The 14,718-nt window shown below is 42.2% G+C and overlaps 1 protein-coding gene across 36 annotated transcripts; it reads right to left on the bottom strand.

The window, feature by feature from the left end:
• Positions 1-430: 430 nt before the first annotated feature.
• Positions 431-12,082, bottom strand: LOC123516543 (titin-like). Of its 36 annotated transcripts, none has more exons than XM_045276004.1 (15): positions 11,652-12,082; positions 11,314-11,535; positions 10,626-11,072; positions 9,779-10,003; positions 9,144-9,593; positions 8,831-9,055; positions 7,662-8,030; positions 6,665-7,237; positions 5,504-6,013; positions 4,211-4,984; positions 4,137-4,175; positions 3,813-4,043; positions 3,148-3,774; positions 2,167-2,722; positions 431-765 (listed from the first exon to the last, which is right to left on the bottom strand). In XM_045276004.1, exons 1-15 carry the CDS (start codon positions 11,997-11,999, stop codon positions 755-757), a joined length of 5,607 nt encoding a protein of 1,868 aa, XP_045131939.1. In that variant the 5' UTR covers positions 12,000-12,082; the 3' UTR covers positions 431-754. The 36 variants fall into 36 exon arrangements, with proteins under 36 accessions (XP_045131939.1, XP_045131934.1, XP_045131930.1 ...); XM_045275999.1 differs by having other exon boundaries at positions 3,148-3,582; positions 3,640-3,753; positions 3,792-4,193; positions 4,229-4,984; XM_045275995.1 differs by having other exon boundaries at positions 3,148-3,639; positions 3,679-3,753; positions 3,792-4,193; positions 4,229-4,984.
• Positions 12,083-14,718: the final 2,636 nt, after the last annotated feature.

The following is a 14,718-nucleotide window of genomic DNA, read 5'->3' as shown; positions in this document are numbered from 1 at the left end:
AAAAATAAGCCTACTTGATAAAAATTCTCGCAGACTTTTTGGAAAATTGTTGGGATTGATTCTGAATGACAAGTGTTTGAGAATCTATGTTCTGTTTCAAAAGGCACTGGCTTTTAACTCAGATCTCTTGTTTTCTCAAAGTGTTCTGTGAATTGAAATCTACGGAAGGATTACTTCGTACTGTTTGAAATATAATTTCCAAACCTTCTTGGTGGTGTCCGTATCTTTCTGTGAGACAGCTTGGTTTTCGTTCTTTGGGTTGTTCTTGCGGTAGTTCCTGTAGACGGTGAAAGCATCCTTCTCTGTGGCAGTCAATTTTAGCGTTTTGATGATGGTGGTAATGGCCTCCTGGAAGTCCTTGACATCTTCGACGAAGCTCGGATCATTGAAGAATGGACCCTTGGTAGTAATGGTGACGGTCTTGGTTATCTTGGTGGTTGTTGTAGTAGTTTTCTTAGTGACGTCCTCCTCTGTGGTGGCAACTTTCTTAGTTTCCTTTTGTTGCACATCAGTGGTATCCTTCTTTGTTTGAGTGACCTTCTTAATCCTCCTGATGATAGTTATAATGAGGATGCCCTCAGAGGATATGACAGCTGTAACATCGTCAGGAGTTACGTCTTCAGGCAGAGTGAAGCGACGGTTGAATTTAAAGGTCTGGATGGCACCAGTCTCAGTGGGTCTCTTGCCTTCACCCTCGATGACCAGTTCGTGTTCCACGACCTTCACTGTCACGTTCCCAAGGAAGTCACACACGTCAATCACGATCTGAAATCGATAAACTTTTACATAAAGGTATATGTGAGATTCGGGTTAATGTTTTTTTATTGATAAGTTGTGTTTATCTCTCTGAAGTCCATTAGGTACAGAATAAGCTTTCGGAAATGAATAGACGAAATCAAAGAAGAATTTTAAGTTAATGTACAGTTCTTGAAAGGTGTTGTGAAAATAGATAAATTCAGTTACCGATCTGTGATTAGATGTATTCACTAAGAAATCCATGTTGATATAATGAACACATTGAGATATAAAGAGGGTGATGTTCCTTCTTAAACCACAGTCAATTGTTAAGGCAGATAATTCAAGCATGGTAGGGAGACCATTGTAAATAAGCCATTAACTTTGTCCCCATGTTGGTTATGGAGGATCAACGACTGTCATCTCGTTAGACAAGACATGTCCCAGGAGTGAGTCATTGACATTCCAAAGAATAACTTTGGTTCGTCAAAAGTGTGCACTCACTGGATACCACGTCTTCTAGTCTCAGAACAGCACTGATCAGAAAAATTTCCTGGTTGAACTTGTCACCAAGGAAAAGTCCCGGGTTTATCACTGCCTGCTTGCGACTAGTTAGCAGTTGGAGCACATTTTTCTCTTCCACTCGAAATGGGATCATGATCATGTCCTTAATTGGAAAGATACTTGCATTCATTTTCTGGAATACATGTGAGGCATCATTCTGAAAATGCCAAAATGTCAGTGGATAATATTACTGATATGCCTGTATAAAAACATCAAGGGCAAGAAGCCAGGAATGTCCAGAGAGGTCTTATTTCATTTCATTCAAGCAATGCTCTGCGTCACACACTGGTAGTGATGATGATGGAAATCCATGACTGTGCCTTTTATTTTATCCACCTGCCATACTCACTAGTCCTCACATTTTTTGACATCATCCTGTTCCTTGACTTGGAAGAAAGGGATCTAACCAGATATTGTTAGGTCACGAATTAGATAAGGGACGCAGTACAGGCCCACTTTAAGGTTCGAACTTAATACTTTACTGTAACAGTATTCAGACACTCCACTGCCAGTAGTTTTGAAGTCACCTGTAATACTTCTCATTCCCACATAAAATTCAATCTTATGATAGATTTTTTAGTTGTTCATAGAATGCAAGAATTTTTGCGCTCACAATTAGAAAGATCTTCTCTTTGTTCTTAATGTTGACTTATATTCTTTTATTCATTTACTTATTTATTTTCGAATGGTACTGACCGTTATCTCGATTTGGTAATAATTTACATACACTAGCCTTAAGTCTCTTAGAAATTTGGTCTCATGGATCCATCTGGTTTATGATTACTAACATTGATTATGTATCTTGATTTTTCTTAATGTATTATGAGTACAAATGTCAATATGTATAACATAACATAATTTCCAAACCTTCTTGGTGGTGTCCGTATCTTTCTGTGAGACAGCTTGGTTTTCGTTCTTTGGGTTGTTCTTGCGGTAGTTCCTGTAGACGGTGAAAGCATCCTTCTGTGGCAGTCAATTTCAGCGTTTTGATGATGGTGGTAATGGCCTCCTGGAAGTCCTTGACATCCTCGACGAAGCTTGGATCATTGAAGAATGGACCCTTAGTAGTAATGGTGACGGTCTTGGTTATCTTGGTGGTTGTTGTAGTAGTTTTCTTAGTGACGTCCTCCTCTGTGGTGGCAACTTTCTTAGTTTCCTTTTGTTGCACATCAGTGGTATCCTTCTTTGTTTGAGTGATCTTAATCCTCCTGATGATAGTTATAATGAGGATGCCCTCAGAGGATATGACAGCTGTAACATCGTCAGGAGTTACGTCTTCAGGCAGAGAGAAGCGACGGTTGAATTTAAAGGTCTGGATGGCACCAGTCTCAGTGGGTCTCTTGCCTTCACCCTCGATGACCAGTTCGTGTTCCACGATCTTCACTGTCACGTTCTCAAGGAAGTCACACACGTCAATCACGATCTAGAATTTAGTGCAACTGAAAGTTACCTTAAAAACATTTGAGACGTGCATAGTAAAATAATCTATAGGGATAAAAGGTATATAACTTAAATTACTTATGAAATTTAATTCAAGGTCATTCTCCTGTATTTGAAGTATATTGTGAGTGGCGAGTTATGTAAGCTTAGTTTTTATCATGTTTTTAACCTTCCCTCTTTACGTGTCATATGAAAACACGAAAATTCATCGATATTCAAAATTAAGTAACCAAGTAGTTTATTGCGTAACAGAGGTACGAGAGAGAGAGAGAGAGAGAGAGAGAGAGAGAGAGAGAGAGAGAGAGAGAGAGAGAGAGAGAGAGAGAGAGAGAGAGAGAGAGAGAGAGAGAGAGAGAGAGAGAGAGAGAGAGGGGGAGGGAGGGGGGGAATGGGATTTAGGGAGGTTACCTTTTTAGTGGTATCTGTGTCCTTTTGCGAGACGGCTTGATTTTCATTTTTTGGGTTGTTCTTGCGATAGTTCCTGTAGACAGTGAAAACATCCTCAGTGACGGTCAAGTTCAGCTTCTTCACGATGGTGGTGATGGCCTCCTGGAAGTCCTTGACGTCCTCCACGAAGGTCGAGTCTTTGAAGAATGAACCTTTGGTAGTAATGGTGACGGTCCTGGTGGTCTTCGTAGTGGTTTTGGTTGTCGTTTTCTTAGAGACGTCCTCTTTGGGTTCCTCAGGAGCCTTGGGTGCTTCAGGGACCTTCTTTGCTTCCTCAGGAGCCTTGGGTGCTTCAGGGGCCTTGGGTGCTTCAGGAGCCTTGGGTGCTTCAGGAGCCTTCTTTGCTTCCTCAGAAGCCTTGGGTGCTTCAGGGGCCTTCTTTGGTTCCTCAGGAGCCTTGGGTGCTTCAGGGGCCTTCTTTGGTTCCTCAGGAGCCTTGAGTGCTTCAGGAGCCTTGGGTGCTTCAGGGGCCTTCTTTGGTTCCTCAGGAGCCTTGGGTGCTTCAGGGGCCTTCTTTGGTTCCTCAGGAGCCTTGGGTGCTTCAGGAGCCTTGGGTGCTTCAGGGGCCTTCTTTGGTTCCTCAGGAGCCTTGGGTGCTTCAGGGCCTTCTTTGGTTCCTCAGGAGCCTTGGGTGCTTCAGGAGCCTTGGGTGCTTCAGGGGCCTTCTTTGGTTCCTCAGGAGCCTTGGGTGCTTCAGGGGCCTTGGGTGCTTCAGGAGCCTTCTTGGGTTCTTCAGGAGCCTTGGGTGTTTCAGGGGCCTTCTTGGGTTCCTCAGGAGCCGTGGGTGCTTCAGGAGCCTTCTTGGGTTCTTCAGGAGCCTTGGATGCTTCAGGGGCCTTCTTGGGTTCTTCAGGAGCCTTGGATGCTTCATGGGCCTTGGGTTCCTCAGGAGCCTTGGGTGCTTCAGGAGCCTTCTTGGGTTCTTCAGGAGCCTTGGGTGCTTCAGGAGCCTTGGGTGCTTCAGGGGCCTTCTTGGGTTCTTCAGGAGCCTTGGGTGCTTCAGGAGCCTTGGGTGCTTCAGGGCCTTGGGTGCTTCAGGAGCCTTGGGTGCTTCAGGAGCCTTGGGTGCTTCAGGAGCCTTCTTGGGTTCTTCAGGAGCCTTGGGTGCTTCAGGAGCCTTGGGTGCTTCAGGAGCCTTCTTGGGTTCTTCAGGAGCCTTCTTGGGTTCCTCAGGAGCTTTGGGTGCTTCTGGAGCCTTCTTGGGTTCCTCAGGAGCCTTAGGTGCTTCTGGAGCCTTCTTGGGTTCCTCAGGAGCCTTGGGTGCTTCTGGAGCCTTCTTGGGTTCCTCAGGAGCCTTGGGTGCTTCTGGAGCCTTCTTGGGTTCCTCAGGAGCCTTGGGTGCTTCTGGAGCCTTCTTGGGTTCCTCAGGAGCCTTGGGTGCTTCTGGAGCCTTCTTGGGTTCCTCAGGAGCCTTGGGTGCTTCTGGAGCCTTCTTGGGTTCTTCAGGAGTTTTCTTGGGTTCTTCTACCGGAACTTTCTTGGGTTGTTCTGGAGTTGGCGTCTTCTTAGCTTCTACTTCTGTTATTTCCTTCTTGATTTGGGTTTGCTCTTTTGTGACCACTGATGAAGTAACCGTTTTCCTCTTGATGATGGTAATGATGAGTATTCCCTCAGTAGTCATGACTGCCGTAACATCGTCAGGATTCACATCATCAGGCAGAATGAATTGACGATTGAAGCTGAAGGTCTGGACACCACCACCCTCTGTGTGCCTGTTGCCTTTTCCTTCCACTGTCAGTATCTGTTCGTCCACCTTCACTGTCACGCAGCCGATGAAGTCACATACATCCATAATGATCTGAAAAATACATGTTGATTTAAAAGATATACATTAACTTCTCTCCATTAATTAACTTCTGCAACATTTGTAGCCTCAGATCTAATTTTCTAGTCTGTGGAAATGTGTGTGTGTGTGTGTGTGTGTGTGTGTGTGTGTGTGTGTGTGTGTGTGTGTGTGTGTGTGTGTGTGTGTGTGTGTGTGTGTGTGTGTGTGTGTGTGTGTGTGTGTGTGATTTCCGTTAGATATTATGGTTAGACAGCAATTGAAAGGTTTCTATAACACATCTCTCAAAGACTAAAATATTTCAGCGAAATAATCAACTTCACTAAATGAACATCTGAATTGGGTGGATGCTCCTTGTAGTATTATTCTCATAATGTACACGTGCATTCACAGACTTGCACGCACACATAAACAGACTCACACCCATTCAATGCAAATAAAGAATATGTGAGAAATGTTTATGAATGTTTTACTTAGAGAGAGAGAGAGAGAGAGAGAGAGAGAGAGAGAGAGAGAGAGAGAGAGAGGCGTTACCTTCTTGATGGTGTCTGTTTCTTTTTCTGAGATAGCTTGGTTTTCGTTTCTTGGGTTAATCATCCTTTTGTTCCTGTAGGCAGTGAAAACATCCGTCTCGGTGACAGTCAAGTTGAGCTTCTTGATAATAGTCATGATGGCTTCCTGGAAGTCCTTGACATCTTCAACGAAGGTCGGTTCATTGAAGAATGTAGTTTTCGTAGTCGTAATGGTGACGGTCCTGGTTGTCTTAGTGGTGGAAGTGGTGGTTTTCTTTGTTTCAGTGGTGTCCTTTACTTGAGTGACCTTAATCTTCCTTATAATGGTTATCACAAGTACTCCTTCAGAGGACATGACAGCTGTGATGTCATCAGGAGTTACGTCATCCGGCAGAGAGAAGCGACGGTTGAATTTGAAGGTCTGGGTGGTGCCAGTCTCCGTGGGCCTCTTGCCTTCACCCTCGATGACAAGTTCGCGATCCACAACCTTCACTGTCACGTTCCCAACAAAGTCACACACGTCGATAACGATCTGGAAAAAAAAAATTACTAATGTTGAATTTGTAAAGGACATTTTCTAATGAACTTCTCTTTTAGTGGTGAGCTGAGTGTTGTCACAATTTCCAGGTTTCGCTTGGCGACAGAGGCATTCACTTGGTTGTCATGGCGATATGTTTCAGATGCTGTAGCTTGCATGCCTTTTTCTAACTATTTTATAATGATATATCACGTGGTTCGTTACGTTATAATGGAAATTAAATTCAAATCAAATTCTACTTGTTGTAGAATTCTCAGTTGCAATCCAATCACCAAGTATTAGTGTTATTTGCTATTTTCTGTTATATGACTGTGGAACAGGCTACTTCAAGTGTACTATTTTGTACTGCATTTATAATTTTGTGAGATTCTGCGAATGCTTTAAGAATGAACACAAAAGTAAATATGGTGATAAACTATATCGGCAACTAGATTCATATAATCTTCAAACCCGCTCTCTTGCACTTTTTCTTAGAAACGAAATGCTTACTTAGTTTCAGATATCTTTAATCTTATAGAAGATACAATGCATTATGCGCATTGAAGGTCTATTAATTTTCAAAGTAGCAACTGTTCCATCTCTTTTTAACGTCAACGCCTCTACAGAATAATACTTCCTGTTCCGTAGATTAGCAAAATGTCTTACCTTCTTAATGGTGTCTGTGTCTTTTTGCGAGACGGCTTGATTTTCAATTTTTGGGTTGTTCTTGCGGTAGTTCCTGTAGACAGTGAAAATATCCTCGGTGACAGTCAAATTCAGCTTCTTGATAATTGTGGTGATGGCCTCCTGGAAGTCCTTGACGTCCTCCACGAAGGTCGGGTCGTTGAAGAATGGACCTTTGGTAGTAATGGTGACGGTCCTGGTGGTCTTCGTAGTAGTTGTGGTTGTTTTCTGAGTGACGTCCTCAGTAGGGACTTTCTTAGGTTCTTCCTTCACTTCTGTTATTTCCTTCTTGACGTGAGTTTCTTTCTTTGTGACCATCGATGAGGTGACAGCTTGCTTCGTGATGATGGTGATGATAAGGATTCCCTCAGGAGTCATGACGGCTGTGATGTCGTCAGGATTCACATCATCAGGCAGAATGAACTGGCGGTTGAAGCTGAAGGTCTGGACGCCACCACCCTCTGTGTGTCTATTGCCTTTCCCTTCCACTGTCAGTATCTGTTCGTCCACCTTCACTGTCACACCGCCGATGAAGTCACATACGTCCATGATAATCTGGAATTGTTTATATGCTTTAAGTTCAATTTTGAGAGTTTGATTTTATGTACATAAAATCATAAAATGATTCGTCATTCTCTAATTGGCATATATGATCATCAGGTGACTGCTAGAACCATGCCCCGTAAATCCCGAACGGGATGGACACACACACACACACACACACACACACACACACACACACACGTTTTAAGATGCTAAGAGTGTTGTATCTGTACCCTGTAAAAACTTTCTAATGAGTGGTGATATCTTTGTACAGAACTGTCCTATGCTAGGTTAGAGTCATGTGCGTGTTGCCGTGCTGTATAATGGAAAGGTTTAGAATGTGTCATGGAACGTCAAGAAAACAAATACACCTAAGTGAAAGCCTGCAGAATGAATGATTTCTCACACAGGAACGGTATAGTATCACTTGACGCACCTTTTTCACGGTGTCGGTTTCTTTTTCGGAAATGGCCTGATTTTCATTTCTAGGGTTGATCTTGCGACGGTTTCTGTAAGCAGTGAAAGTATCAGTGTCTTTGATTGTTAAGTTCATCTTCTTGATGATGGTGGTGATGGCCTCTTGGAAGTCCTTGACATCCTCAATGTAAGTCGGGTCATTAAAGAAGGGAACAGTGGTGGAGGTAATGGTGACGACTTTGGTCTTCTTGATTTTTGTGACTTTAGTCTGCTGAGTGTCTTTTTTCTCTTGCACCTCTGAGGATTTGTCCGTCACTTGTTGGGTTTGTACTGTTGAAGTAATCTTTTTCTGAATGACTTGTGTCGTCTCAGCTCCACTGTCAACAACCTGTAACAATGACATGCTTTTACTTTTGACAGCATTTACAAAATGGTTATGATGACAATTATTATAATAGTAAGGATAATGATAATAATAATAATAATAATAATAATAATAATAATAATAATTATTATTATTATTATTATTATTATATAATAATAATAATAATAATAATAATAATAATAATAATAATAATAATAATAATAATAATAATAATAATAATAATAATAATAATAATAATAATAATAATAATAATAATAATAATAATAATAATAATAATAATAATAATAATAATAATAATAATAATAATAATAATAATAATAATAATAATAATAATAATAATAATAATAATAACAATAATAATAATAATAATAATAATAATAATAATAATAATAATAATAACAATAATAATAATTATAACAATAATAGTAATAATAATAGTAATAATATTAATAATAATAATAATAATAATAATAATAATAATAATAATAATAATAATAATATTAATAATAATAAGTTACTATTATTATTGTTATTGTTATCATTATTATCATTATTATTATTATTATCATTATTATTATAGTTGTTGTTGTTATTATCATTATTTTCATTATTATTATTATTACTATTATTATTATTATTATCATCATCATCATCATAGTCATCGTCATCATCATTATCATCATCACAACAACAAATAACAAATAAATGAATTATAGTGAATAATGGCTTGTTAGTCACTGTTAGAAAACACATCTGTATGACTATAATCTCATTGTGAGTATATACAGGGCTTGCAAGTCCACCTTCTTCCTTGCTGTGATGGTGAGCACTCCATCAGAAGATACCACAGACGTCACGGATTCCACAAGGATGTCCTCAGGCAAGATAAAGCGTTTGCAGAAGCGTTTGATGGTGGTCTTGTTGCCTTCCTTCTTCTCGATGCGACCCTCGATAACTATCTCCCTCTCGTCCACGGTCTTCACAGTCACCTCGCCACCGTCCGTAAAGTCTTTCACATCCACAATGATCTGGAATAAGCGTTGTGATGGAAATAAGCTTTCATTCCAGTCATGCAAAAGATCTTATTGATAAATTTAATAAAAAAAAGTCACTTACTTTGTGAACATCGGTGCTTTCATCAACGGTCGCGACTTGGTTCTCCTCCCTAAGGTCCTTCTGGCGCAAGTTGCGGTATGTTGTGATGTCATCAGTGCCAGTGGAAGTCACGTTGAACTTCTGCAACACTTGCTTCACCGCAGTCTGGTAGTGCTTGCGGCAATCCTCGAAGAAGGTGTCTTCAAAGAAGCCGCCCTTCTTTGTGATCGGCAGTGGCTTGCTGCCCTTGTCGCTGGTGGTAGACGTAACCTGTTTGGTCACGGTTACCGTCTGTTGCTGCTGTTCAGGCTGAGGACTGGTCACAGTGGGGTGAGTCTCCTGCACATTGATAGCGATCTGCTTGACATCCTGCTGGCCGCTTGTCGCGACAGTGGAGGTGGAAGTCTGTTGCTTCGTCACAACTGTTTTCTGGACAGTGACGGAATCGCTCACGTCTTTACCTTCTGAAGGCTGAAACCAAGTTTACGTTAATAGATGGAAACACTCTCTCTGTTTCTCCTCCACCCCCCCACTCTCTCTCTCTCTCTCTCTCTCTCTCTCTCTCTCTCTCTCTCTCTCTCTCTCTCTCTCTCTCTCTCTCTCTCTCTCTCTCTCTCTCTCTCTCTCTCTCTCTCTCTCTCTCTCTCTGGCCTTACCTTCCTTGGCGCTGTGATGGTGAGCACTCCATCAGATGATGCAACAGACGTCACGGACTCTACAAGGATGTCTTCTGGCAGGACGAAGCGTTTGCAGAAGCTTTTGATGGTAGTCTTGTTACCCTCCTTCTTCTCGACGCGACCCTCGATGACCACCTCCCTGTCATCCACGGTCTTCACGGTCACTTCGCCGCCGTTCATAAAATCTTTGACGTCCACAATGATCTGGAAAGAAACGTTTTCTAGATGTATCTTTGAGTTCTTTAAAGAGTATTCCATGAGACAGGTTATGGCCACGGTATTAGAATTAAACTGATTTCTAACGTGCAATATTCTCCGTATTTATTTATTTCATATATATATATGTATAAATAGGTATGAACATTTCATTTTTGGTGTCTCTTTTTTAAATTATACCGATTTGCATGCGAGACTTGTCATGTGAAGTGTTCTAAAGACAAGTCGTGAACTTTACTCCAAGATAGGTTGAGATTTTCATTGAAAAAAAAATTGAAGCCTACATCTCTAAGACATGGAAGGAGGCAACTACAACTGATTCCTCACCATGAACGCCTTTCTTTAATATCTTGGCAAGTTTGGTCGCCAAGTATGTGGGATCTCTGCTGTTCTTAACCTCTTGGTAATGATAATGATAGTGAAAATTGTCCCTTTTCTAACAAGTCTCTATTAGATTCGTCTCATGATCATTCCCCGCACGAACAGACAGCAAGAATAGACGTAATTGACTGCAGGAATAACAATAGTAGCACCAGTAGCAGCAGCAGCAAGTAAAGTAATAACGGAATTACGTGCGTATTTAAGTGGTGGAAGCATCATGAATACTGACCTTTTGGAATTGTTCCTCATCATCAACGGTCGCGACTTGGTTCTCCTCCCTAAGGTCCTTCTGGCGCAAGTTGCGGTATGTTGTGATGTCATCAGTGCCAGCGGAAGTCACGTTGAACTTCTGCAACACTTGCTTCACCGCCGTCTGGTAGTGCTTGCGGCAATCCTCGAAGAAGGTGTCTTCAAAGAAGCCGCCCTTCTTTGTGATCGGCAGTGGCTTGCTGCCCTTGTCGCTGGTGGTAGACGTAACCTGTTTGGTCACGGTTACCGTCTGTTGCTGCTGTTCAGGCTGAGGACTGGTCACAGTGGGGTGAGTCTCCTGCACATTGATAGCGATCTGCTTGACATCCTGCTGGCCGCTTGTCGCGACAGTGGAGGTGGAAGTCTGTTGCTTCGTCACAACTTTTTTCTGGACAGTGACGGACTCACTCACGTCCTGTTCTGATTCCTGTGGTATGACAAGACCATAAACATCGCCCGCCTCATAATAATAATAATAATACTGGTAATAATAGTAATGATCATAATGATCATAATAACAATACATGTATGGAACTGAGTGGTAGCATTTATGTCTCCGGATGAAGGAAGGTTAGGTCATCTGTTTAAACTTGTTCAGGTTATTATCATGTACGTGTATTGATGTACTGACAAGCCAGTGTCCCAAACACAGCAGTTAGGAAACCAACCTTTTTGAGAGCCTTGATGATAAGCACACCGTCGGAAGACACCACAGAAGTGATGGACTCGGGCACAATGTCGGGGAGAATGAAGGTCCGCTTGAAGCTCTTAGTGGAGGTAGTATTGCCTACTTTCTTTTGGACGCGTCCCTCCACCACTATCTCCACTTCATCGAGGGTCTTCACGCTCACGTCCCCTCCATTGATGAAGTCCTGAACGTCCACTACGATCTAATAATAAATAGATGGAATGGGAAAATTATCATTGTACAATTCACATACGTAACCTTTTCCGTTGGTAATGCATGAAGCCTGTATAGCAGTGCGCACGGGCCAGGGTTATTCACCTTATGGTAACGCTGGTCCTCGGATGATTTTATGGCCTGATTTTCATCACGAAGGTCCCGAGTTCTGAGGTCCCTGTAACTGTTAATATCATTGGTCGGCTTTGACTTGTCGCCCCACTTTGTTAGCACATCTTGAATGGCGTCCTGGAAGTCTTGGCGGGTGTCCTCAAAGTACGCGTCATTTAAAAACTGACCTTTCTTGACAATTGAGAGGGTGTTGGCTTTTTGTGCGATGGCGCCTTGCACATCGGCAGACTGGTCCACCGAGGACGATTGCACATGTTCCGTTTTCTTGGTGGTCACAGTTTTAGTGGTTTTAGTGGTGGTCTTCTTCTGGACTGAAGACATTGCGGTGTCTGATCTAAATTCACCGGGTCACTGAGCGACGTCCGTCACCACGATAGCAAGCCGTCGACTAAGGAAAGAGAGGAAGGGTGTGTCTTTATACTGGGATGCGCGCACCACCCACCACCCTCAAACCTCGCCACTTCCCGGGTATATTTTAGGCCCCGCGCCTCCTGCCAACTCTGAGTAAGGTCCAGGAAATTGCTTATGAATTCTTTCACTCATTATTTTTTTAAAGGGCATTTGAATACGTGCCAGGAGCAAAAAGGTGCGCAGTATGCCATTAGAACCAGTATATTACCTGTCAGACAGTTCTTGCAAGTCTCACCTGTGAAACTGACACGTGCTGGTAACAACCCTGATTCATCTGTCAAGTGAGTGACCTAGATCAACACCCCAGCTGTTACTCGATACATCACAGTAGCATATGTGCGTTGTAGTGTAGGGAAGTGCACGTACCTATTTAACACCCTGATAGCCTCTCCCTGTTATACAATATTCATGATGTAAAGCAATGGAGAAAATTATTTTATTAGTTGTATGGGTTGGCGGTGAACTTACTGCATTCTTATTGTTACATGTTCTCCTCTCTCCCTCCCTCCATCACACATACACACACACACACACACACACACACACACACACACACACACACACACACACACACACACACACACACACACACACACACACACACACACGATTATAACTTTATAGCCATTTTAAACCTCTTTTCAAGTTACTCATGTCTTTCCACTGTGAGCTTTCCTTCCGGATGGCCTCCCTTCCTCACTCCCTTCTTCTTTGATCATTTCAAGAATTAGAACAGACTAAGCTTTTTTTTTCCTCTTCCTCTTAGAAAAGAATATAGAAAAATAAAAGCAGACTAAACTTTTTCTTACATTATATGCAGACTGACCCAGTGCACAAAAAAAGAAAATGAAGGAAGTAAAATATTTTTCATTTTCATCCACTAGAAAAGAAGAAAGAGTTTAAAGTAGTTTCTAATGGAATGAAGATCAAACTGACGTGATTTACATCGTCCCTGATCGTACATACGTGCCTCCTGTATGCTACCTATAGGTTGCCGCAGCTTTTCCGCAGAAGGAAACGGCGAGAGAAATTATAAGCTCAATAGTCTTCTCTCAGCCCAACCCCAAGCAAAGGGGCGTGGAGCTGCTGAGGCTGAACATCTTGGAGCAACACCAGACGCTTTTAGATCCAAGAGAGAGAGAGAGAGAGAGAGAGATGGTGGGGGTCATGCCAGAGTTGCACGGGTGTCCATTCGTCTGGAGTTAATTCTTGGCGGGCTATTTGTGCTGCAGCAGGGGCGTATGCCGAGAGGAGTGTGTGTACCTGTTGATAGGCCAGAAGCCACGTGTGCTGAGGGTCGTGTGGCGCCGTAAATTGGCGTGGTGTCGTCTTGTCTTCCACAGTTTCAATGTGTGGCACAAGAAAGAAACACGACCGCTTTATCACTTGGTTTCATCAGTTTTCTTATTAGTGTTGGTTTCAGGTTGATAGGAAAAAAATACTATATATGTATCTGGCACTTTTCTTCGTTATCTTGTTTTGTTTTATTTATGTTCCTATCTCTTCTCCACACTAGATTAATGGCGTGAAGGTGCCGGACGAAGCGATCACGGCACCCAGCATCGCTCTAACTCACCAGGATGTCAGGCCGCGATAAACAGAGACGCCTTCACGTGGTTCAGGTAAGTAGTATTTCTGGAGGGAGGTGCAGGAAAGCTTCATCTCTCTTCCTACCTTACCATGGCCATGCTGTGATGTGGACCAATACAGTAGTAGTCGCCACTTCAGGCGCCTATGTTAAGTATGTATTGCTGTTCTTTATCTATCTATCTATCTATCTATCTATCTATCTATCTATCTATCTATCTATCTATCTATCTACCTACCTACCTACCTACCTACCTACCTACCTACCTACCTACCTACCTACCTACCTACCTACATACTCTCTCTCTCTCTCTCTCTCTCTCTCTCTCTCTCTCTCTCTCTCTCTCTTTCTCTCGCGTTCATTACATGCATGACATTTTTCATTACTGAACATGAAATTTCCAGGCCAGGCTCTTACAGCCTGAAGTTCTTTTGGCGCCCCTGGCAATTTATTCCATGGTCTCAGAAACATCATCAAAGACAACCATGTGCAGAATAAGACTCTTTGTGCATATTTGATTTGAAAGAATTACATAATCAAATCAAGTTTCACTGATGTGATACTCCTTCCGAAACTCTTCTCTCACGAGGAATTCCCCTTTGTAACTGTTTCCTGTGTTTTCCCTCTACAATATAGATCATTCCCTACAGCCTACACCTTTCACCAACCTCCCGTGCGCCAATCTAAACGTTTAAGCCCACAGTAAAGCGTTCCAAAGTTTTACTTTTTACAAACACACACACACACACACACACACACGTTGCAGTGTCGTACGAGCCGTCTTTCCACAGTAGTATTCACCAAGGTCCTGTAAACACACATGTCTGTCTTTCCAAGTGTCGTAGTAAGGGCTGACCATTCGTGGCTTTAGCCCCGAATATTTTTCCCTGGACAAAGGAGGTTTTTATTGCAAAGTAGCTTGTAGACTTCAACATAGCGAAAATTTATGTGCAGAAAACACATGCAGACTTGTCTTTGCCTCGCATTATCTTTAGTACTTTAAACTACTTTATTTTTAAGAAATATTGAATACTCCTTTCA

This window comes from Portunus trituberculatus, chromosome 41, assembly GCF_017591435.1.
Source record: "Portunus trituberculatus isolate SZX2019 chromosome 41, ASM1759143v1, whole genome shotgun sequence".
Lineage (NCBI taxonomy): Eukaryota > Metazoa > Arthropoda > Malacostraca > Decapoda > Portunidae > Portunus > Portunus trituberculatus.
The sequence above is the reverse complement of the archived record's forward strand: the minus strand, read 5'-3'. Positions and strand labels throughout refer to the sequence as shown.